At 28.6% G+C, this 26,559-nt stretch overlaps 3 protein-coding genes and 2 long non-coding RNA genes across 8 annotated transcripts; 4 read left to right on the top strand and 1 right to left on the bottom strand.

Annotated features, from left to right (window-relative positions):
- Positions 1-986: 986 nt before the first annotated feature.
- Evi5 (ecotropic viral integration site 5) lies at positions 987-4,995 on the top strand. The gene is made up of 7 exons (XM_027344139.2): positions 987-1,320; positions 1,398-1,476; positions 1,591-1,789; positions 1,859-2,290; positions 2,352-2,744; positions 2,818-3,882; positions 3,950-4,995. Exons 1-7 carry the CDS (start codon positions 1,278-1,280, stop codon positions 4,127-4,129), a joined length of 2,391 nt encoding a protein of 796 aa, XP_027199940.1. The 5' UTR covers positions 987-1,277; the 3' UTR covers positions 4,130-4,995.
- LOC113794032 (uncharacterized) lies at positions 4,804-18,080 on the bottom strand. 3 transcript variants are annotated; one of them, XM_027344118.2, is made up of 8 exons: positions 17,681-18,080; positions 11,553-12,062; positions 9,676-9,999; positions 8,885-9,562; positions 6,557-8,747; positions 6,037-6,477; positions 5,672-5,964; positions 4,804-5,554 (listed from the first exon to the last, which is right to left on the bottom strand). In XM_027344118.2, the coding sequence occupies exons 1-8, from the start codon at positions 17,820-17,822 to the stop codon at positions 5,064-5,066; spliced, it is 5,070 nt and encodes a 1,689-aa protein (XP_027199919.2). In that variant the 5' UTR covers positions 17,823-18,080; the 3' UTR covers positions 4,804-5,063. The 3 variants fall into 3 exon arrangements, with proteins under 3 accessions (XP_027199919.2, XP_075676879.1, XP_075676881.1); XM_075820764.1 differs by lacking the exon at positions 17,681-18,080 and adding an exon at positions 14,679-14,712; XM_075820766.1 differs by lacking the exon at positions 17,681-18,080 and adding an exon at positions 12,781-12,931.
- LOC142645188 (uncharacterized) lies at positions 13,036-14,184 on the top strand. The gene is made up of 2 exons (XR_012846347.1): positions 13,036-13,254; positions 13,336-14,184. It is a non-coding gene; the product is annotated as an uncharacterized LOC142645188 (long non-coding RNA).
- A 1,734-nt stretch (positions 18,081-19,814) lies between the features above and the next one.
- LOC113794034 (uncharacterized) lies at positions 19,815-21,105 on the top strand. The gene is made up of 4 exons (XM_027344121.2): positions 19,815-20,027; positions 20,099-20,135; positions 20,214-20,500; positions 20,589-21,105. Exons 1-4 carry the CDS (start codon positions 19,907-19,909, stop codon positions 20,957-20,959), a joined length of 816 nt encoding a protein of 271 aa, XP_027199922.2. The 5' UTR covers positions 19,815-19,906; the 3' UTR covers positions 20,960-21,105.
- A 243-nt stretch (positions 21,106-21,348) lies between these two features.
- Positions 21,349-25,029, top strand: LOC142645186 (uncharacterized). 2 transcript variants are annotated; one of them, XR_012846345.1, is made up of 4 exons: positions 21,349-21,464; positions 21,518-21,761; positions 21,897-22,152; positions 24,434-25,029. It is a non-coding gene; the product is annotated as an uncharacterized LOC142645186 (long non-coding RNA). The 2 variants fall into 2 exon arrangements; XR_012846344.1 differs by lacking the exon at positions 24,434-25,029 and adding an exon at positions 22,263-22,509.
- The last annotated feature ends 1,530 nt before the right edge of the window (positions 25,030-26,559 follow it).

Here is a 26,559-nt window from a genome sequence, read left to right as displayed (position 1 = left end):
ATTGCATAGGCTTTGGGCAAACAATATTTTTTTTTCATTGCAAAATAAAAATTGGTCAATTCGGACATTATTGTTTATATTATGAAAATATAAGCATTCAGTGTGTGTATGTTTAACTTTCATTGGTGTGTGTGTCGATCAAGAAATTTTTTCGAAAAAAGCACGAACATTTATTAATTCATTCGAAAGTGATGATTTCATTTTCACCCATGTCTTTATTGATAAAAAAAATGACCATTTTTTGAAATGATTTTGCCCTCAAAACATTTTTATTCCATTTGATCATCATATCAGATCATTCACTTTGATCAGATTAATGTCTATAGCTAAATGAATTGATTAATTACTTTGATACTTTTGATGTTTTTTTGTTTGTTAGCGAATTTTATTTGAAAACCTTTCTGTTTTGTTTGTTTGTTTCTCAACATGTATCTTATTTTTGGTTATCAGACAGTCATTTTTTTCAGTCCACATGATTCTAAAATTAAACATACTGACCTCTCATATAGGCTCATAACAATTCAATAAAATAATGAAAATATACCACAAACATTATCAGGGATTGTACTCTTTTTGTTGTTGTTTCTTTATTCGTAGTTGGTGCTTCTGTTCTGTTTTTAACGTTGTTGCAAATGTTGATGTTTTCCAACATATAATAATAATAATGAATATGAAAAAAAACTATTGGGAATAATATTATTATTATTATTCAAATATGTTTTCTCATACGAAATTTTTGTTTTTTGTTTTGCTTTTTTACCTGTGTGTGTGTGAATCAAATTAAAATTCGGTGTATTTCAATGTCTTTTCTCGATGCATTATAATCATTATGCCATTGGTTATAATTTATACAAATGAATGGAATGAATTTAAATGAATTTTTTCTTTTGTAATTTGATTCATATTACTAGGATGTATTTTTTTTGTTACATGTTCCAAATATATGATTATCATTTTTTTTCATTTTTCTTTTCTATTCAATACAGAATCATAATTGCAACACTGTGATACTTTGATTATGATCATCAATTTCCATAACCAATAAACTATTTCTATCAAATAAATAAATAAATTTTTCATATGAAAAAACACATGTTAAATATTGATTCGATATATTAATGATGATGATAACAACGTTCAAATGAAGATTTCTACAACAAATCTAATTATTATCATTGCTAAACAACATCAACAAATAGTCGAATATTTTTTGACTTCAAATCATCATCATCATCATCAATACTCACATTTTCATTTTTCTGATTGTAAAATATCCAATGGCTGCTGCTACAACTACTATCGATCTGATTAATGAAAATGGTATTTTGATTACTATTCTATTGGAATTTCTTATTCATTGATTATTAATTCATGATATATATTCTATTTACCTATAGTATCAATTGAACAACAATCAAAAGAAAAAATTTCTAATGCAGAACTTGAATTATTAGCAAAACTTGAAGAACAAAACAGGTAATTACAATAATAATATACGCCCGAAACCCGTGAAAGAGTTACACCTGTTATTATGTATACTAATCATCAATTCAATTCAATTTTTTGTTTTGTTTTTGATGGCCATAACAGACTATTGGAAACAGATATGAAATCATTAAATTCATTACATTCAAATCATTCACGCCGATCATCAGAGACATCTGAAATAAGCAATTCAGAACAATTGAATCAATTGTGCAATGGTAATGCCGATGATATATATCAAGTTTGGGGACAGATAGTCAATGATTGGGCCAATATTTATAAAAAACAAAAAACTCTTGTTCAGGTTGTTTGCAATATTTTGATTATAATTTGTTTTTGCATTAACTTTGATATTTTTTTCTTGCTGGTTTAGGATTTGGTTCGTAAAGGCGTACCCACAAATTTACGTGGCTTAGTTTGGCAATTGCTGTGCAATGTCCATAATAATCGTGTTGCAGTACGAGAAAAATATGCACCATTATTAAAATTTAGTTCGCCATGTGAAAAAGTCATTAAAAGAGACATTCCAAGAACATTTCCCGAACATGAATATTTTAAAGAAAAAGATTCGATAGGACAAATCGGTTTATTCAATGTTATGAAAGCATATTCGATTTTTGATTCAGAAGTTGGATACTGTCAAGGAAGTGCTTTTGTTGTTGGTTTATTATTGTTAAATATGCCGGAAGAAGATGCTTTTACAGTATTTCAAGCTTTAATGTATGATTATCGACTTAGAGAAATGTTCAAACCAACTATGGCTGAACTTGGCCTTTGTATCTATCAGCTTGAATGTTTAGTACAGGTTTGTTGAATTTAGTTACATTTTAAATAAATTCATTAATAATTTTTTCTTATTTTTTTAGGAACTTTTACCCGAACTTTATAATCATTTTCAACAACAAAACTTTCATACATCAATGTTTGCATCATCCTGGTTTCTTACACTTTTTACATCAAATCTTCCTATTCATCTATCTACACGAGTTATGGATCTGTTCTTATCAGAAGGCATTGATATCATTTTTCGTCTTTCCATTGCAATCTTACAACTATGTCGTGATGATTTGCTTAAACTTGATATGGAAGGCTTGCTTAAATATTTTCAAAAAGAAATGCCTTTACGATGCGACATCGATCCGGATTATTTAGTTCATCTTGCTGTTAATGTTAAATATGATCAGAAAAAAATGAAAAAATTATCCAAAGATTACCAAACAATCAAAGCTAAAGAACAAGAAGAGCTTGTTGAATTACGGGTAAGTTTATAATAATAATAATAATAATTTGTCGATTTTGTTTGATTTTTATTCTCTTTTTTTTGTTGTAAAGCGATTACGTACTGAAAATCGATTACTTCGACAAAGGATCGACAATCTGGAACATGAAAGCGGAGAATTGGCAGACAAACTTATACAGGGCCAAGTAAGCCGTGCTCAAGAAGCTGAAGATAATTTTGTAATAAAACGAGAGCTTGCTGCCGCAAAATTATTGGAGCAAGATTTACGCGGTGAATTAGAGCAAGCAGCAAACACTATAATAGAGCTGAAAGAAAAACGGGAACTGAGCCAATCCCTTGAAAATAAAGAACATCAACAATTGATTGAATCATTACAGGAGGAATTGATTGCTGTCAAATTGCGTGATGCTGAAAATCATGAAGAAATGAAAAATTTAAGAGAACGTATCCGCCAACTTGAAGAAGAAATCAATCATTTACGTCGTTTGCCAGCTGATCACGCAACAGCTAAATTACAAGATGAATTGTTAGCTGTCAAATTACGTGAAGCTGAAGCCAATTTAAGCATCAAAGAATTGAAAGAAAAAATTGCTGAATTACGAATAATGTGGAACGAACATATGTCAGCAATGCATCCTGAAAGTGCCGAATCATCTCAACCAAATAGTTTGGAAAATGGTTCCAATGGTAATTCATTAAATAGCAATAGCTTGAACGGAACATCAACTCCATTACCTTCATTATCGGTTACATCAAGTCCTTTGAAAATACTCAGCGCTGTTAAGCGCAATTCCGATCAAGCAGTCGAAATCAATAAACTTAAAACAGAACTTATGTCAGCAAAATTACGAGAAGCTGAAGCATTTTCTGATCTAAAAGAATTACGACAAAAAGTTATGGAACTTGAAACACAAAACAATGTCACTATGAATCAGATCAGGCGTCAAGCTGATGAAATGAAAAAATTACAAGAACAGTATGATGATGTTCTCGAAAGAGAACGTCAAGCACATACGTTACTAAATAAAGAAAAAAGTAAATTTTCCGATTTAGATTTCCAAATGAAAGAACAACAAATGATGAAACGAATTAAAGAATTGGAACAAACACAATTAGTAGCTGAATTACGGCAGAAAATAAGCTCGCTTGAAACAAAGGTATATTTTCTTCGATATTATTATCTTTTCATTAATTCTTTTTTTTTGATTTTTATCAATCATATAGATTGAAGAATATGTAACCAAATCAAAATTAAGTGAAACTGATATCGAACCACAGAATTGTGGTGAATTATCTGATCGTATGGCTGAACTACAAACGGAAATGTTTCGTCTTGATGTCACAAATAAAAAATTACATACAATGCAACAACAAAATCTAATCGAACAGAATGGTGAAATCTAAATACACATTTGTAACTAATCCATGATTGATAACAAGACAAATCAAATCCATCCATCAACAAATCAATTATTATAATGACCAACCTTAAAGTATATATATTACAGTGAGAATTGTTTGTATACAAAAAAAACAGATAAAATAACTCTGACCAAAATTAGAGACCAAAAAACAAAACAAAAGAAAATTTTATGTGATATATATGAGAATACAAATAAAAAAATACAAAATGAGCAAAACAAAACTCAATTAATTATTTTAAAAAAATAATAATATTGTTTTAGTCAGTTAAATTCTGTTTTATATAATCATTCTATCTATTTTAATTGAAATTATAATCATAAAAAAAAATTATATGGACAAAAAGTCGTTTTTAAATTTTATTAATTATTATTCACTTGTCGTGTATCTTTAAAACTTTGATTATGATCACACTAAAAACACACTGTTTTTTTTTGCTTAATTTTTTTCCCATTTTATTAATTCTAATAATTATTTCAATTTTGTTTTTTTTTCTGTGTATAATTTCATTTTACATCATTATCAAGAAACTCAAACTTTGCTCTTTTATTGCAACTTAAATTTTGTTTACATTTGTTTACCTGTAAATGCGTTAATTAAACTTGAAGAAAAACAATTTTATGATATGAAAATCAAAATCATTTATTTTTTAAAAATTATTATGTTTAACAATTTTATTCCATTTAACATTTTTTTTTCATTTTGTTCAAACAATAAGTTAATGTTATGTAAATCTTATGGAAAAATTTTAAAAAATGGAAAACAGAATGACTAGTGCAATTGACATGTCAATAAAAATGACAATGGCAATCTTTAAAAATGATAACAATTAAAATGATCACAATTGATTTTTGTTTGCCACAAATTTTTTTTGAAATCAAATCAAACAAATTAATTAATTCAGTTCTGTTTTGTTTTAGCCATATTTGGATTTGGAAAATCCTGTATTACCTATCCATGGAAATGTTGTTGGACATTCTTGACATGTACGTAATGTACGCGATCCTTGTTTTGAATGAACATTACAAATATTTGCACGTGTACATTCACGTATTGGTTTTTCTTGTTTGTTACATTGAAATGGTTCAAATGAATTTAATTGATCTAATGATACTGGTTGTCGAACCCATTGTAACATTTGCCATGTTGTTGTCATATAAACATCTTGATGTTGTAAAATTTCATCCAAAAAACGAAGAAATCCTTTTCGATGATGTTGTACATTAAACCATGCACTATGATAATATAATGAAAATGGTGAACGATTATTTTTATAATGTCTGTTAAAATTTTTGATTAACATTTCGTAAACACCATTTTCATCCGATGGATTTGTGCAAGCATCTCCCATCGAACATCGGCCACCACGTAAATCGGTCCACATAATCATACCAACTTCCCAAACACCTGTTCAATGATAATGATAATAGAAATTTTAGCCATTTATTAATTGATTAGAATCTAATTATAGGAACACAAGAGAAAAGAAAAAAAAATGCAAATTCGTTTTTTTTCTCATCATACCTGGAAACGATTTTGTTGGACAAGGTGGAATGTTACAACTATGTGATAATGCATAATCAAGTGTATATGGCCAAAAGGCTGGATGATTCTCTTGAACTGGTAATGATGAGTCGTAAGTGAAATTAGTTTCATATAACATTTCAAACATATTGTTGCCTCCAGTCTGCAAGAAAGGTGCTCTCATACCACGAATATCTTCAAATTTAACACCACCATATAAATTTAATATTTCTCTTTGTCCATTTATTTCTTTGATCCATTCATCTTTGGAAAATTTTTCACCAAATCGATGCCTTTAATTCATTTTTTTTCCAAAGAAATATTTTTAGAAAAAAATTCATTTTAATTTCATAAATAAAACTTACGAAATAGTATGTGATGCAATCTCATGACCTCTAGAATATAATGTTTGAACTTGTCCATAATCAGTCCATTCATGTGAAACATAGAATGTTGCTTTAATTGGACAACCATTAGGATTTTTTCGTCCTGAATTTAATAACTCTTCATAAAGATCCCAATTTAGATCATTAACTGCATCATCAAATGTCAACATAACAAGTTGTGGGATTTGTTTGCTGGAAAAATTGCCAGGAATGTCGGAACTACCGCATCGACAATCAGGTAAACGACATTTACGTTTATCGCATTTATTTGCCGTTACCAATGCTTTTGGTTGTGGATATAATGGTTGTGGTCGTGATGCTGAAATTATTTTCACATTCTCACCAGGATCTTTTATAACTAAACGACGAATAGTAGGTCGAGGTTTATTCCTAAGATAAATAAGTGGTTTTTTGCCTTGTCTATATGTGAAAATCAAATAAGTAATTCATATTATTTAAATTAAATGGAAAAGAAAATGGGTTAAACACTAGATATTACCTTGTTACGTTTTGTTTTTTAATACTGTTATTCATGTGAAATGATGATAATGAAGAAATGGATGATGATGGCGGTGCTAAAGTAGTTGTAGTTGTTGTTGTCGTTGTTGTTGAAGTGGTTGTTGATATTTTACCTTCATTCAACATATTATTATAATATTCATCATCATAGTTATAATCTTGAACATTATCATAATTATCATAATCATAGTAATTATATTCTGTATAATTCTTTGGTGTTGGCCCTGTTTTCGGTAACATGGTAATCGTCGGTACAGTTGTTGTTGTTGTTGAAGTTGAACTTGAAGGCAAACGAATTTTTATTCCAATTTTTGTTTTATTTTTTGGTTTATTCAATGTATATAGTGGTGATTTTGTTGTACTGGTTATCGGTATTGTATTCATATCGGTTGGTATATCAATATTTTCTTTCCAATTTTCGGGCCTAATGGTTGTTGGAATAATCGACGATATTGATCGATCACCATAAGTCAATTTTGTCAATAAAGGACTTGAAGTAGTGGTCAATGACCATTGATCATCTATCGTTTTGTATAATGATGATGTTCGTTCTTGATCAACATCATTATTTTTTAATGTTTCATATACAGTAATCGTGCTTGGATCAGACAGATTGATGATTTTACTATTATTTCGATTATTGAATGTAACAATATCTGATTTTTGTTCATGATGAGAATTTGTTATGTTTGATTTTTTTGTCGAAATATTTTGATCTAATGATATTAATGGACGATATTTACGACTTCTTCGATATCCATTAATGGCTTTAATTTTTTTATAAACTTGTTCTTTTTTCGTTTCAAAACCTTGAGGCGTATTTGGCAAAATTGTTGTGGCCAACATTGATGGCGGTGGAAGCGGCGTTGTTGTTGTTGTTGTTGTCATCGATGATGAAGTGACAGAATACTTTTGTGGCTCTATCTTGGCAACATCTTTTATAGTTTTCTTAATAAACTCTTCTAATGTATCGATAGGATTTTTGAATTGTTTTTGAATTTCATCATTTTTAGTCATTGATGTTTGACTATTTTTATTATTTTCATTATTGTAATAGCTATTGGGCATCACAACATAACTATTATATTGTGCAAGATTTAAATATTTATTTGAATTAGAATCCATTGGTACAACCATTATACTTTCAGTTTTATCATTATTCATTGATTTCATTAATAGTTTATGATGATGATTGATATTATCATTTTTATTTGATGAATTATTTTTCCTATATATACCTATTGTTTCATGTAATTGTTGTGGTCGATTTCGTTGTGTTGGTTTCAATGTTGTTGATGCTAAACGTTCAACCGATGGTATATTATCCGATGTATATTCAATAATAGGAGCCGATGTTGTTGGTGAAAAATTCATAAACGATGATGATGATGATGATGGAGTCCAAATTCGTGGCGATGTATTATGTGGATAATTAAACGGTAATGTAGTAGCTTTATCTAAACTTTTATATAGTGGTGGTCGACTATTTCTTCGTATTTTTTGTTCATTATTATTATTGAATGAACTGGTCACTAATGTTCCTGTTAAAAGATTTGTAGATGGATGATGACCATAAACATTTGATAATGATGATGAAGAACTGGCAGCCATTGCCGATGATGGTGGTGACAATGATGATAAAGATGATGTTGGTTGATAATTCATTTTCTTTTTACGAATAATTTTTTTCCTAAATCTACTTGCATGTGTTACCTGATTAATCATTTTATATGTTGGAATAGCAGTAGTTTTTTGATCTGTATAACGATTAAATCCATCCGAATAAACAATTTTTTGTTGTTGTTCATTGACATTGCCATTACGATTACGATGTTTTGGTTTCGCATTCTTAATATTGTTGTCTGAACGTATCATACTAAATAGTCTATCTTCTTCAATGGTTTTATGTTTGAATGGTGCAAGTAATCTTTCATTAATTTCATAATTAAGTTTTTTCTCTGCTTTTGTTTTCGATGATGGTGATGGTTGTTTCGACAGCACAATCAATCCTCGATTTGTTTGGCCATTATTATTATTATTATTTACTGACATAAAAGGTGTTGAAAAATTATCATTTGCTACAATTTTTATATAAAGTTCGGGTATTTTTCTTCGTAATGGTCGTTCATTCAATGGTTTCAGTGTTGTTAGTTTACCATCAATGTTTGAATCTGTAAATAAAAAAAAAATAAAATAAATCCCCGAGAGAGAGAAAAAAAACATAAAGTAAGATTAATATCAAGATTGATCCAAGAAAGATGAATGAATGAATTGAATAGAATAGAATTATTTCGAAAATCAACAACACCTTTTTTCAATGAATTTTTGCCATCATAGCCATTGAATGATGATCGAAATATATTTTGATTTGAATATTGTTGTTGTTGTTGTTGTCTTGGCTGATTTGAATCGATACTTCTCGATTGTAATGAAGGATTATTGTTACTTATCCAATATAATGGTTCCGGTCTTTTATTATTATTATTATTATTATCATTTATATATGGATTTGTTGATATCAAATGTAGATCAACATGATGATGATGATCATTAAAATAACTTTTTGGTGTTGATTGATCATTGTAAATTGTAAATGGATTGATACGTTTATCATCATCATCATTATCACCATTATCATCAATCGTAAAATAACCCGTTTCTGTCCAATATGGTTCAAATCCTTGACGTTTTTGAAATTGTTGATTGTTGTTTTGTGTTCGATTTTCATTCATATCATTTTTTAGTTTACTTATTTCAATAAATTTAGCATTATTAATACGACTATTATTAGTAAATGTTGATAGGTGTGAAGTAAATTTATCCAATCCATTTAAATTTTTATTTGTTGTTTTTGTTGTTGAAGCCGGTGGAACTTCAAAACCATCAACAACATATGTTGGTGATAGTTTATTCAATAATTTCGGATCATAATTATGTTTTTCTAAACTATTCAATGGTGGTGTTAAATTTAAGCTAGTTAAGTTTCCTGTAGCCAAAAAAAAGAAAATAGAATAAAATGATTGATGAATAACAATTGAAATAAATAAAAAGGGGAAGTAATAATAATAATAATGGAAAGCAAACATAATTGATTCTTACTTATTAAAGTTGATTTCGATGATTGTAATGTCGGGTAATGATGATTTATATTACTACTACCAATGTTACTTTTTTTATTAAAAAAATCTCTTAAATATTCAGAAATGTTCCGGTATGTTAATGTTGTTGTTGGCGAAGTGGTTATATGATTATTGGAAGGAGAAGCTGTATAACTATTCGATAGTAAAGGTGCTGAATCTGATGATAATAATAATGGTAATGGTAACGGTGTTGTTGTTGTTGTTGTTGTAACAATACTTGTTGATGATTTGGGCTCGTCAATTACATTGAACATTGATGTTTTAGCATTCAACGATAAATAATCTATATGAGTGCAAATAGATAATAATAATAATGGATGATTGAATAAATAACAAGAAACTTTACAAGCAAAAAAAAAAAAAAAAAATAATTTGAATCTAAAATAACAATAACAATAATAATGTTTCCATTATCAAACCGGAACACAAATTAAATCATCATCATATCATTTGATAAATTACAGATTTTGAATTCGAATTCGGTTCCGAATGAAAGATTAAATTTCATTAAAATATTTTTTTTGGAAGAAAAATTGAATCAAATTATGCCAGAAACTGCAGGCATGAAATTGATTATTGTAAAATTTCCTTTTCCCAAAAACGAACCATAATGAATAAAGATTGTCATCCGAACTTTGTTTGACGGAAGTCTTTCATTGTTTCAATCATCATCGAAAACAAAACAATCAATGATTTGCAGATTATGATTTATGTTTTCCCGAATTTTTTTTTCGTTTGTTGTCGATAAATCCGATTGAAATTTGAATCGAATTATAATCAGAAAAATTAAGATCCAATTCTAATGCAGGAAAAAATACTATTATTATCAGATTAATAGCCTGTGATAGCAGTCGCTTGTTGTCAATGATCCTGTAAGATTTTTTTTCCCTGATTTTCAGTTTGTTTGTCTTTTTTTGTTGTTGTTCGGCTATCATTATCATCATCATCAATCGATCAATCGAAAAGTAAAAAAAAAAATGGTAGCAAACATCACAAAAATAAACAATACTTATTAATGCTTAGATAATAAGCTTTTGGGCAAATTGTTTGCCAGAGATAAGAAAATATCGGCTATCAATAAAATGAGACAGTTTTTTTCTCTCGTTTGGTTTGGTTTGGTTGTTGTTGTCAATAGTTTGACCATCATTGACCACCACCACTATTTATATCGGCTATTTTTGGTATACAAAATTCCTTTCAATAGAAAATCCTAAATGTAAACACACATACATAGATGCCTTGAGAAGAAAAAAAATCATTTATGAAAGTGAAAGGTGTATCCACTGAAATTTTCAACTTAAGAATGGGTCGCCCAATTTTATTTTCCATCATCATCGTTGTTGTTGTTGTCGAATATCTAATTTGTAATTGAAGTGAAATAAAACAACAACAACAACAAGGGAAAATCCGTTTCAAAATAAAGTTTCTAATCACAATTGGAAAATTGTTAATATTAGAGTATATCAAGGAGAGAGAGAGAGTAGTAGCAGCAGCAGCAATCATGATGATAATTTAAGTGATTTGAATGACCATCGTATTCAGATTGACTGACTGAATGACTGACTGTCAATCAACTGATCAATTTTCATTTTAGTTTTGCTTGAAAATAAATTATAATAGGCTACACATAATAATAATCTGAGAAATAAATCTCACATCCGATCAACAACCGAAGAAAAGAAACATGGATGTCCAATTTTTTGTTTCTCGTTGTTGATGTCAATAATAGAAAAGGGAAAAGAAAAAGAAAATTCTGTTTTGGTGATTGAAAATTTATTTTTGAATTTGAAGAAAAAGAAAAGAAATTCAACAAAAATAATCAGAAAAAACACAAACCTTGTTCACATTGTACATTAGCAGGCCAATCACATGTCTGTAAACGTATTGAAAAATATAATCCTTTTGAACAATTTTTATGTAATGGTATACCAAATGAACAAATATAGTATGATGAACAATTTCCTGGATCAGGATAATAACCGAATTGTGTATTGCATATGAAATTAAATTGTTTAGATATATTGGTTCGAAATTCATCAACATTGATGAATTGGTTCTGGTTAGTTGTTGATGATAATGATGATTGAATAGCTGATGTTTGTGTAATCAAAGGCGAAGATAATAATTTAAAATGTTTCGGTAACAAAGATGATGATAACGATGATAACGGTGATGATGAACTATGAACATCAACACCATTGTCATTATGATTATTGTATATCGGATAATTTGACCATCTACTGTTGATTATATTCGATACATTGTTGTTGTTATTGTTGATAATGATGTTTTCATGTTGTTGTCCCGAAACTAATACTGTTGTTATTGTCGTCAATGATAGAAGAACTAAAAAATATCAAAGAAAAAAACAAGAAAACAAATGATAATAAAAAAAACATTGGAATTGGATGTTTACTTTAGTTTATTGATGGCAAATAATAATCATCATTAGTTGATGTTAAAAATAATTTTTTGTTTTGTTTTTCAAATTGTCAAAAAAAATTCCTAGTCTATTGTTTTTTCTGGCCAAATTGAACAATCATTTTTGGTTTTTTGGTAATTCGTTTGCACTGGTAAATTATCCATGATACTTGTTGCTCATTCAAGCTATGATTATTGATCTAAAACTATCACATTTTAAGGCTATCAATCATCAAACAAACAAACAAAACAAACTTCTGTGTATCATCATCATCATCATTTAAAATCATTATTTTTGTGGAAAAACAATGATCAAATCGATGTTAATTTTGTTGTTAATTTTGTTGTTTTTCCACATTTGAATGATTGATTTGAATAAACCTCATGAAATGAATTCATGAATTGAATGGTCATTAGAAGTTTTTTCCATTCCATTTTTCCCCATTTATAATCTTGCTATTCAACATCACATTCAGATCATCAATCAATCAATCATCATCAAAGATTGATTCCTTTTGTTTTACATTAATTCCACAAAAAAAATCTTGAAATCTACATAAGAATTTTACATGATTAAAATGTGTTAAACTTTTGATGATGATGATAATGAGTGTTAATTGCTCAATAGTTTGATTTGAATTACTTTTTTTCATTGCAACATTTTTTGTGCTACTTGAATCCTAATGTTGGCATGATCTTTTCCCACATCAAAGTCAATTCAAGATATTTAAGAAAATAATTATTTAACAAACAAAAAAGAACAATGAAAAAAATGTTATTGTCGAATTGAATGATTGCCAAGTTAAAAGAAACAGATAAGAGATATGTTTGACAAAAATCAGTTCAGTCGAGCAATTTTCAATTGAGCAAAATTAAGTGTTAACAACAAGTGCTTTTAATTTTGACAATCGATTATGGTGATGAACGAATCACAATGATATCGGAAGAAATTTTTTGTCTGTTTGTTTGTTGTTGTTCGAATTTCGAATGGAAATTGTTCTTTGCTCGATGAACAATTATCGTAAGATGTGTCGAATTTCTGTTTTCCACGAACGATTGCCTAATCAAATTTCTCATTCATGTTTTTGAATCTCATTCTTATTGATAGAAATTTAATGTAAGTAAAAATATTTCATATCCATATTTGACAATCAATTGGACACTGTCAATTATCTTTTTCTACTATTCCATATACAAGCCTAGATCATGATCAAGATGATGATGATGATGACCATCGACAAAAATTATTATCGAAACTTTGTGTTGGTGGTCTGTATAAATATGTAATGTTGGCATAATTTTTGAATCAAATTTCAACAATTCATAATAACCATTTTCAGTACAATCATCGAATGACATGAAAAAGGGAAAGTGTTGTTGATTTTTTTTTGTGATCAGAATTCATTTTGACAGTTTTAATCGACAAATAAAATTTTATCTATTTTTTGACAGAAACCGAAAAAAAAGGTGGAAAATAAATATCCTGAAAATGGTCGAATATCAAATCGAACGATATGAGTGTGCGCATTGAATTTGGTTCGAAACAAAATGAAACATTCGAATCAAGAAATGAAAAGAAAAATCTTCATAAAAATATCAATGCAGTTGAACTAAATATGTGATCTAAAATTGGATGTTGGGTCATTTGATGACATCGATGATTATGTATTGTTATTATGTATTGTCTACTACGAACAACAACAACAACAAATGTTTATGATTATGATGTTTGTGTGGGAATTTCCTTTCTTTCATCATCATCATTTGCATAATTAACCATAGAAAACCGAATATCTGGTACAAAGAAGAATCCTGGATATTATATATTTAGATATTGTCACGAAAATATGTCATTCATGTCACAACTAACCATCTATATATGTGTTTATCAATTATATGATCAAACTAACCAAACAACTTTGTTCATTTTCAACGACAACATCAACAAAATTCGTTTCATTACAATCAAAGAAAGAAAATTTCCATAAATTAATTTTTAATTGGACAAAAAAAACTTTTTGGAATAAATTTTCAACAACAACAACAATTTTGTAAATTGAATTTTAATTTGTGATTTTTAAAAATTAATTACAAATTAAATTTTTCAAAAAAAAATCAAAGAAATTCAAGGAAGTAAAATTCATCAACAACAACAAAACAAACTTAATCATCTGTGAATGGTCATGAAATTTCGAAGCAAAAAAGAAATGTTATGTTTGATCTTTGTGATAATAACCACTGTGATTATAATCTAGATTATAAAAGAAGATTCCAAGGTTAATAATCAACCAAAATAATAATGAAACAAAAAAATTATGATGAAATATCTTCTGTCATATATAAAAGAGATTATATAATCACTTGACCAAAAGTAGTTGTCGAATAATAATAAGAAAAAACTCTCATACATAATTGAAATATGTTTTATGTTTGAATTGACAAAACTTCATAATTGATTATCATTAGCAGTAGTTGATTTTTTTTTGTCAGATGACAACAGATCAACATCAATGTGTCGTCTCTTTTTTTGTGAGTGTTTACCTTGAACAATGTGTGACATGCCCGAAATATGAATTGGTAGATCATTCAAACAAACGAAAAAGTAACAGATTTTTTTTGTTCTCTTGATGGAAAATAGATGGAAAAGAAAATTAACACGAACAAAAACAATGACAAAACGAAGAAGGAGAAGAAAAATGAATGATAATTACGACAGAATTATAAAACAACGAAATAAATTTATAAAACTGGATGCTTCTGTTGTTGTTGGATGTCAATGTCAACGATAACGATAAACAATTTTTTGTTGTTGTTGTTGTGAATAAAGAATGAATATAATAATGTGAAATGTTAAACAACAACAACAAGAACGATGAAATAACAATGATAATCATCATTATTTTTAGGATGATATAATGATAATGATATAAAAAAAACATAATGAATGAATGAATGAATTATACTTTTGATCACCTATATAAAATACTAATGATGACAAATTGTTTTTTTTTTTACAAAAATTCAATGTTTATGGATCGATCGATGTCGAAATAGTCGATGATATCGAAATCTAGTCAAATTTTTTTCCTCCTTGATATCGATACGTGATGTTCCGATCAAATGATTATTACCAAGATGCATCGAAGATAATTAGAGAAAATTATTAATCGAAAATTTACAACAGCTACCGGGAACAAGAAACATCAGCCCATCAATTGATAATCTAGATTGATCATCATCATCATGTTTCTATTATGATTTGCATTTTTTAAATCCATAATGATTTACATTCATTTCTGATTAGCGTTTTTTCTTTTCATTCGGAAAGTTCCGAACATCAACAATTTGATTTGATTTACAAGAAAAAAATTATGATTGATAATTTTTCTGTAAAGGCCATTTGAAAAAAAACTTTCCAACAACAACAACAACAACGTATGCATTTTGAATTTTGAATCGCATCTTCTTCCGTCCAATTTTTTCATTCATTTCATTTAATCAGAAAGTTCATGTCTACAACAACTGTGATTAAATTCAAAAAAATGTGACCGTAAAATTTTTATTATTGCAATTTGCAATTTGAATGAATGGAATTAGCATGAATAATTTTTCAATCGATTGAACTTTTTTGAAACAAAAAAAATCATCAAAAGATGATGATAAGAATTATAAGAACAAAACAAACAGAAAAATCGTAAACTTGTTTTGATGAATGGAATAATAATAATCATCATTATCATAATGAATATCAAAAAAAAAACATGATACAGTAGTCAAAAATGTTCAATACATAAACGAAAAACGAATGGAAAAACATTGCCCATCAATGTAAAAAAGATATTTTAGAGGGATTTAAATGCGTATACGTCTTTAGACCAACAACAACATGACGACGACGATGTCGATATACTTCTTTTGAAGAAATGTGGAATGAAAAAAAACCTTGAAAACATTGGAAAAAAATCGTCTAATTTACATCAAACATTTGCCCGTTCATTCATTCATTTATTTGATATTCAATTGTCATTGTATTTGAGAGAGAGATTGAACAACGATCAATCGATTGAGTTTAATCGATTTATTTGCTGCGATTCAAGCAAAAAATAATTATTATCATCTGCATAAGCATAGAACAACTATAGAGTGAGCAAATTATGAAATCATACCTGTGTAGTAGGCCACAAATCAATCTAATTCACTTTCAACGAAAATAAAAAAAAAAACATTAGAATTCAATTCATCAATGAATAAATTGTTTGTAGTCAATCATTCATTCATTTTCATTCATGTTCAATCTTGACAATGATAATCAAGAACAATACAAAAATCAAAAAAATCCAGTTTTCAATTTGAAATGATCAAATTGCAAAAGTGAAATAGTGAAAACAAAAATCAAATTCACTTTTCATCAATATATAAACAACATGAAATTGGTGGAGAAAATTTTTTTGATCAAATAAATTTTCAATGATGAAAATTGTTTTTTGTTGCTTTTGGAAGAAATTATATGGAAAAAATGCATTCAGAATAAATCAACAACAACAAAAAAATTCATTGTAAACAAACATTCATTTTACATTTGAATCAAATTAGAATAATTTGCTTTATCCCGCGCGTGCATATGAATTATTGACGATGTTTTGTCTGAGTGCGAGTGTTTTTGGAAAATCAGGAGTGGATCAGGGCAAAATGTGGATTAAAGAAGAAAAATGCTAAATTAATTTGTGCATAATCAATGCAAACAGAGTGGTGGTGATTTATAATTAATTTCAATCCAAATTGAACAGATTAATTTTACAAATTTTGCAAATTTTACCAAAATGGATAAAGTTTTGTCATTCAAATGTCATCATTTTCAAACAAAACAGAATAGCTAACTATTTTTAGTTGGCAACAAAAAAATTCATTGCTTGCTTATATATTGGCCAGGGACCGAATGAGTTAACAAAATCTAATTACTTTCATTTGATATTTATATAAATTTTTTCCTTCAATTTCTCATCACACACATGCATGGATGTTTGATTTTGCATTTTCCATAATCAAGATGATCATCATCAAAAACATTTACTGTAAATGAACTGAAGATTATGACCGAGGTTTTCACTGTGAATAAATTCAATTCAAAAAAAAATTGATAATATTTTTTGAAGAAGATTTTGTGGCATAAGGTGAAGATTTTGTATGAGGTTATTTTAAACTTTTTTTTTTTTGCATTTTGCTGAGGGATACGAGAGAGTTAATAATTTAAATCAATCAATGGGCTTCTGTTAGCAAGCAAGTAAGGACGATGAAATTTTTTTTTCAAAGTCTCATCATCCATATGATCAATGTTACAAAAAAAATTTGTGTCCTGTAAATGGAATATCAAATTTTTCAATTTAAACATTTTCTTTTTCTGGGCAGAAAAAAGGTAGCGAAATGAAAATGAAAAAACGAAATGAAATTCAATCAATCGATTGATTGTTACTTTCAACATAATGTGATCGACAAATTCGTGAGTTATGTTATGTTTTTTTGTTGTTCGAATAATGAAAACTTACCAAAAATGATGTAATAAGTCATCATCATGTGTAATATGGATGCTTTTGTAATCATTTTGATCCGGTTATTGTTGTTGTTGTTGTTGTTGCTGGTGTTGTTATTATTACCAACAAATAAATGATAATTTCTTTTAATCATCATTCACCATTTGATGTATCTTTAAAAGCAAAAAAAAACCGAATTTGACACAAACAAAAAAACTTTGAATTTTCTTATAAACTTTTTCAAAATTGTCGTCGTCGAACCCGAAAAAAACAAAACAAACGAATTTGGCTGAGTTGATTATTGGCATTCAGAATATGTTATGTCAAACAACCAAAAACATCAGAAATTCAAATAAACAATGATTCCAAGTCAACTTGGAAACTAAACAACATCAGGATCAGATCGGATATGTTAATAAAACTAACACTAAACACTATCACTTTCGACTTTCAGGATGGATCTACCACTAAAGAAAAGAAAAAATATAAAGAAAAAACATTCAGAAAAGCAAGAGAAATGTTTTATCAAACAGCTAAATTGAACATATTTTCTCTTTCTCTTCTCTCTGTGTTTCTGGATGTTTCTCTCTTTTTTTATCAATTCCAAAAACGAATGAACAAACGAACGAAAACTAAATCATCGCATCGTTAAAATGTTAGCGAAAGTTGTTGGCGCCTAAAGTAACATGAAAAATCAAAAATTTGATTGATAAGAGACATTTCCAATCACCAATTGCCGGAGCAAACCTGTTCCTTTTCAAAACTATCAAACTATCTATCTAGCTATCTATAATCGTCACCAAAAAACAAAAAAAGATGATCACCAGTGAACTGATTCACTTCAAATACTTTCTCCTTTCATCAATCAAATAGATCATCATAACCGTTACATTTCGAGCGATACATTTTTGATTCAAATTTAGAAAAATATCAATTTACTAGGTGTTTATGTGTGTGTGTGCGATATATATCTTCAAATTCAATCATGTTAATTGTTTGTTTGTCATATTTCAGATTGATAATGATCGTCACAAATCTAGAATCATTTTTTTAAAGAAAAAATGCTGAACAGAGAGAACGCCTTAGAAAACACACCTTAAGACCAGTAGCAAAATTGTTGTTGTTGTTAAAATTTTGATTTTTGATTTTTTTTTTGTTGTTGAAAAATGTTTCAAAAAAATTTGTCGGAACGTAGCTGATGCTGAATTGTATCATTTTTTTCGCTTTAAATCACGAACTTTTCACACCCGTTCAGTCGATTTTGTTGTTTTCTTGACATTCGTTTGATTCATTTGAAACATTCGTTCATTATCGTGAAACAAAAAAAGGAGGCTCGAATCTGATTGTAAGAAGAATTTTGCATTGTTTTTTCTCGTTCCAAACATTGTAAATGTCATCAATAATTAGATTGTTATCGATTTGAACATTCGAATGGATGGCTATTTCGATCCACCTACAATCGATCTGTAATTAGTGAAAAAACAAAAAATTTGTTGTTTTGGGGGAATCTTGATGATGATGATGAAATCGATCGATCGATTACCAATCGATTGATTGCTGATTGCTTACATCTGTCTGTCTGTCAATCTATTTATCTATTAACACATCAATGTTGTTGTTGTTGTTGTTGTTGTTGTCATTTTGTTATCTGAATCGTTGATTTAATCGTAACTATTTTAACTTACTTACATATCAATCATTTTGTCATTTGATAACAATTGAGAATTTGACTATTTTGACAGCAAATGTTTCGTTTTAGATATAGAGATATTTTCATTTTCATCATTAATCGAAAATGTCGGTCAAATCATTGTTATTATCAGTAATTAAATCCATTACAAAACAATGTTGTTAACACAATGTTCCTCCACTCATGATAGAGTTGACTGTGAATGAATGAATATGAATTTCACATCGTTATCATCCAAAAAAAATTTTCTCATGGAATGTTGATGCGAGGTGTGTGATTCATTTCAAAAAAAAATAGGATGAATTTCAAAGAAGATTCAATAAGAAAAATAACAACAAAATTACATCGGGTAAAACAAACAAATGTTCAAATTTGATTAACAAAAATTCGAATTAACGTTTTTCAGTTCGATTTTTTTTTCGGTATATAAATTCGAATGTCAAAAACTTAAGGATTAATTTTGTATTTTTTTTTTAATTTCCTGTAGTTATTTGAATTTGAGTTCCAAAGTATTTCTTATTTTTGTTTTCTAAAAAACTCCAAACGTAAAAATGATTTTTTTCGTAATTTTCTTCAGTGGTTGTTTGACAATGTTTCCATTGGCCGAAAATCTTCAAATTATCAATTTGGATGATGTAAATGCTACAAAAACTAAATTACCTGATGAACAATGTAAGATTCCGGTTATTTTCTCTAATTATAATTTACGTTTTTGAATTCTTTTCGTTTTTTTAATACCACAGTTCCTCCACACGTTTGGATACCAATCGAACAGATCAGGTAGGCTAATGGAGAAAAAAACAATTCATTTTTATAGTTTATTAATTATAGTTTGTTTAAAATAATATGTTTTTATAGTGCATCAATTGGTTCGAATATAACATTGAATTGTTTGATTGAAGCAAATCCACTTTCATTAAATTATTGGACATTTGGATCAAAAAGTATTAATGTAAACAACAACAAAAACAACAGCAACAGCAGTAGCAACGAATCCAAATATAAAATATCGATCAATAAAACGGCGAATGATAAACATAATCTTAGATTATCCATACAATCTTTATCATTTGAAGATGTGGGACATTATCAATGTCATGCTAATAATTCGTTAGGACATCAAATGAAACAAGTTGAAGTTCATGGTAAGTCAAATTCTTACTTACTTTCTTTTTGTTGTGGTGTTCATTCAATTCTTGTTGTCACATTTCCTTTCTTCATATAAAAATAAAGCCCACAATGACCAAGAGCAACAACAACGTAAATCAAAATGGAAAATAAGTGATCATATACATGTTCCATCGTTAACCAAACGAAAAGAAGATTCATCAATAACATTTGATCCATTGACAATAGATAATGACCAATCAGAACAACCAAAAGAAAAGAAAATTAAACTTAAATGGGGACAGGTTCCGTTTAAAAATACGTTACCAAAAAGAAGGAAAGGACAAATGGATGAAGATAAATATAAAGATAGGGGTGATGTAAATTATAAATTACGAAATAAAAACAAACGACCACAACCAATAGATGATGATAAATATAAAGATAGGGGTGATGTAAATTATAAATTGCGAAATAAAAATCGACCAAAACATTGATTGAAAAAAAAAGATGAATATGGATGACCATTTAATAAAATGACTGTGTGTATGTTCAACATGAAATGGTCTTGATAATGATGTCATTTTTTTAAAACTCTTTTTTTAATTTCTCGGTAACTTCGTAATTAAACATTTAGATTTTTTTTTGTTGTTGAATTTAAAAAAAATTGTAAATCAAAAACAGAGTAATGCATTAAGGAAGTTCGCTTAAAAATTGTCTCCTAAAATTTGGCTTCGAAGAAAAGATGAGCGAATTTTTTTCAAGAAAAAAAATTCGAATTGTGATTTCGGAAATTCGAATGTTTTTTTTCCAATTCGAACGTCAAAAGCCAAAAAAAAACATTCGATAACACTTCAATTTTGCAGTGTGCACACCCTCAGTTAACATGTTGAAAAAAACACGTGACAACCAAAATGATGTTTATTCGCGTGTTTTTTCATTCATTCATTCGATTTGTTTTGTTTTTGTTTTATCAACCAAATGCCACAACATTCGCAAAAGGTATTTTGTATCAATTTCTTTAATCTGTTTCTTTAATCTGTTCCCCAAAAAAGCCATCTGCTTAAAATAATTTAATTATAAATTTTAATTTGAAAATAATCGATATAATTGGCCGACAACAACAAAAAATGAGCCAAAACACGTGTATTTCTCGATGGACAACACCAATTTTTTTTCTTGTTTGCCTTTTTGTTATCTATGGTAGATAAACGTTTGTAAAATAGATAATAACGTCAAATTATCAACTTTAAAAAAACTATAAACAGTATGGAAAGGAAGGGAGATAAACAACAACAAGTAAGTGAGCAATTGTCGCTCGTTCATATGGTCCAGTTTTTTTAATTCACTTTTTTAAGTCCACTAATTTTTCTTTAAAATTTTTTTTTCACTTCCAAATATAATGATATGATTATGATTGACGTATGATGGAAGAAATGAAATGAAACGTTTAAATTGTTTTTTGTTTGTTCCATTGAAAAAAACATGAACAGCAAAAACTTTTTTGGACAAGTTGGTGTATTTATTATCTTTTTTGGAAAGAGTGAAAAGAGAAAAGGATTAACAGTGGCCGCTTGCATCCAAACGAACGTGGTAAATGTCAAACCTCAATGGTTTTTTTTTCGTTTCAAAAAAGATGTTTTCATTTTTGAAAAACGACAACAACAACAACATTCATTTTCAAATTAACGTAAGTTTTTTTAGAAGCTAAAAAAATATTAAACAAAAGCACATCTATATAATGACTTCCTTTTTTTTCATCATTGTCATTTGCCTCCACCATCATTTAATCTAATCTAGTCTAATTACCGAGCAATTTAAAAAAATGATTTATCCGAAAATTTTTGAACGCTTTTCTCTCCCTTTTTTTTGAAAGTAACGTTTATGTAAATTATACAAGAAGAATTACATATCTAATTCCGTTATTCGTCGTTATGGTTGTTATAAAAAATCTAGATGACAAGCAATGAAAAATAAATAATTGGTAACACTAGGTTTGGCTTTTCAATAAATTACATAACGTGTGCCAGTTGTATGATTATTATTGTCATCATAATGAACTGATAATGGTAATGTTTTCTCGAAGAAAAAAAAAGAGTTAAAGACTTTGGTGGCCATCAATTTGAAAAATGAAATGAAATAAAGTTATTTACTGTGTTAATGATGTGATTTTCGTATTCGTTTTTCGGTTTTTGATAATAACAATATCTACATGTAGATTATGTGGCCTGTAGCCAAATGAAATGAAAAATCAAAGAGTGCAAAAATTGAATTACAAAACCTATCAAATTGTCAAATTCAAACCATCAGATAATAATAATTCATTCATATAGTAACGATTCGATGACAATAATCATTATTATCATCATTAAATGTCCATACCGGAAGATATTTTTTCATTTTTTTTTACTTTTTACCATTAAAACGATAACGAAGACATATTGTACATTTCATGATATCTATGATTGATTGAATTGAATTAATTCAATTACTAAAAATGATCTTTATGTCCGAAAAGATTTACAATCCGAAAATCGATTTCAGGAAAAACAGAAAAAACATCCACACAAACAGCGAATTGATTGACTAAAAACCACATGTCAATGTCAATTCAGTGTTTGAAATTCAATTTCGTCTATTAATTACCTTTGCTCTCATTTTGTTTTGTGTGAAACAGGATCATTTGAATTCAGCTAAATTCAAAATTAGTTGCTAACCTCGAAGAAACAATTTTTTTTTCATATTTGAAATCGAGCAGGATAGAATTGTTGCTTAATTCATTCGAATTGAAATCGAAAAACAATAACAAAGAAACCAAATATTCAATAATAAAATCAAATTAACAAACATTATTTGACTATCCAAAACAAAAACTATCAATTAAAAAAAATCTGTATTGTGAAAGGGAAGTTTGTTTGAATGTTTTTTGGATGATTCAAACAACAACAACAACAACAAGGTCAGTTTAGCCATTTTATTAATATCCACAAAAAAAACAATACCGTGTGTCTCTGTGTGCATAAACTTAATTATTTTATCAATCAAACCGAATCATTTGTGTACAATGAAACTGATTCAATAGAACAAATAGCAAAAATCAAAACAAGAATGATGATTTCATAAACACACGTAAAATAAGACAATGACAAACAAACAAACAAATTTGATTTCAAATTCAAATTTTACATAAAGAAAATGATGATCCCGAAAATAAAGAAATATCATTGTCTTTGTGTTCACGTGTGTGTGTGAATTAGTTCGTTTTTAGTAATCTTTGATCCACACTATTCAAAAAAGTCTTAATTTTTTTTGATTTTTTTTGTTTTTGCTTATTACCTCGATGATAATGATGGTGTTAATAAAAAAACAACAGAGATGTTTTTTTTTCGTTTTTTTGGCTAAAATTAAATCCATTATCATGAAATTTGACAACAAGCAAGCAACAAGCGAACATTACCATTGAAAACACTATTTACACATTTAATCCTTTAGCACTTTTGTCTTGTTTCCAAAATATTACATATATGTTATCAGTGAATAATTTACAACTAATAACAACGACGACGAATTACAACTCGATAAATCGATTCTCTAACCACGTACGTAAAAAAAACAATACAATGTTGTTCTTCATCATCAAAAATTCAATGTTAAAAGTGAAAGTAAAAGTGAAAATAAACTAAGATGATAGTGACCTAGCGATGGCATCATAATATATAATCGTGACTTATGATTTTTAGTCGATGATTATATGATCATCATCATTTACGAAAATCAATTTTTTTTTTTTTCACTAATTCATTTTGGTCATTTTTTTTGTTTTTTTTGTTTTTTTTTTTTTTGAACAAATTTTTATCAAGTCAAGTTTTTTAATTTAAAAAATTGATTGAATTCAACCAATCAATCACACACACAATGTTGTCGACATTGAAAATTGATAATTTTTTTTTTTGTTTTTTGTTTTTGATTAGCCATTTCATTACTCGAATGACGTTTTTGTAAATGACGTTTTTGGATCAATCAAACTGGACAAGGTTACAGGAATGGAATGACTGAATGAATCGATATTTATTTCATTTAAAAAAAAAATGTTGATTAATGTTGAATAATGGTGAACTAAACAACAACAAACATCATTCAGCAGACAGAGTTGCAGGTTGGGGGAAAGCAAAATTCACAAATCAAAAAAATCAATTGATAGACAGGATTAAGGAATGAACGCAAGCAAACATTAACAAACATTGGGCGTCGTTTTCTTTTGATATTGGGCGATGGCAATGACGAATCATTCTCGGGCATCACACACACCTTGTGTGGCATTTTGTTGTTGTTGTTTATCTTGGCCAATATTTCAAACAAATTTTTTCATCTGGATAATATGAATATTAATCAAAACAAAACAAAAAAAAAATTATTGATTAATCGATCGATCGATATTTTTATCCCTTTCGTATCTTTTACACAAAAATCAAAAAAAATATCGATTGTATCGATTGTTAAAAATTGATGATGATTTTTCAATTAAAACAAAAATCGATTATTACGTAAATCGAGTTTTCTATTTCAATTTTTTTGTTTTGTTTTTCGTTAATTACTTTTTTTTCTATCATTAAATCTCATTATAATCATCATCATCACCTGTTTCGGGTGTCAAAAGTCTGAACAAACATAGAAGTTTGCTTGTTTTGTTTCTCGTTTTTTTCGTTTTCTTCGTTGTCACTAAAATAAGTAAAAGTTTTTTTGTTTTGAAAATAAAATGAAATGATAATAATGATTGTCTGTAGTAAATCTGATGTTTTGTTTTGTTTTGTTTTGTTTGTCTTTTTTTAAAAGCATTTGATTAAAATACTTTTTTTTGAAAGAAAAGATTATCCTTTGTCAATTTCCTTTGTTTTTTTTCAATTCTTATATCGATAACGAAAAAAACCGAGGCTTACACTGCTGTATAATCCTTCAAAGATTTTTCGTTGAAAAAATATGTGTGTGGTCTTTGTCCATGTTTGTGTTCGAAACACTTGTTGCTTGTTGTTTCTCTCACACTAAACATTCACACGCTTCTACATAGACAACAACAAGAAAGAAATTATTACGTAAAAAGTATCGATATCAAAAGTAAAAAATCTGGATAAATTAACAACGGTTAGCAAATCAAATTGGAATAATTCACACGTTTAATATCGAAATATATATCTACAGTGATGCTGAGATACACACAACGCACACCCATTATTATTATTATTGTAATGAATGAATTTTCATCATTTATTTATAAATTATAATTTATAATTTATAATGATGATGAGAGGTACAACGATGCAATTAGTCCAAACGACATGTGAAAAACTTATTGATGCCGCCAGTGAAGTTGGACTAATCGTTAATGAATCAAAAACTAAATTCCTAACGATCAACGGGTCAAAAACCAACAAAAACTACCAGGCCTCTCACGTCATGGAGGTGAGAGGATTCAACTTCCAAGAAACCAGTGATTTCAAATATTTGGGCGTAACCCTGAACAACACGAGAGATGCACATCAACAAATCAGGGAACGAATCAAATGTGCAAACCGGTGTTACTATGGTCTCGAGAGAACGCTCAAATCTAAGTTATTGTCCCACCAGTCAAAAATCCGGTTATACCTCGCTTACATTAGGCCAGTCTTATCGTATGGCTGCGAGGCCTGGACACTTTGCAAAGGCGACATGAGAATGCTAGCAGTATTCGAACGCAAAGTGCTCAGGAAAATATTTGGGCCCGTCTTCAACCCGGTATCCAATCAATTCGAAAAAAGGCACAACGCGGACCTGTACGAACGCTTTGGGCGTACAAGTATCTTGGGATACGTCAGGGGAAAAAGAATCGAATGGATGGGCCACGTTTGGAGAAACAACGGGCTGCTGAACCAGGCGTTCAACTATAAACCTGCCGGTTCCAGGGGCAGAGGCAGACCCAAGGAGAGGTGGCGGAACAGCGTGGAAAAGGACCTGGAACAACTTGGCCGACCACTTTCATCGAATATCCCGGATGACAGAGAACGGTGGAAAATTATTGTTGTAGAAGCAATGGCCCTAAATGGGCCGTTAAGCTTTCTGATTG

The sequence above is a fragment of the Dermatophagoides pteronyssinus genome, unplaced genomic scaffold (assembly GCF_027571235.1).
Source record: "Dermatophagoides pteronyssinus isolate colony J.1.1.1.1 unplaced genomic scaffold, Derpt_VIB-CSIC_2022.12 sq0001, whole genome shotgun sequence".
In the NCBI taxonomy this organism is placed as follows: Eukaryota; Metazoa; Arthropoda; class Arachnida; order Sarcoptiformes; family Pyroglyphidae; genus Dermatophagoides; species Dermatophagoides pteronyssinus.
The sequence above is the reverse complement of the archived record's forward strand: the minus strand, read 5'-3'. Positions and strand labels throughout refer to the sequence as shown.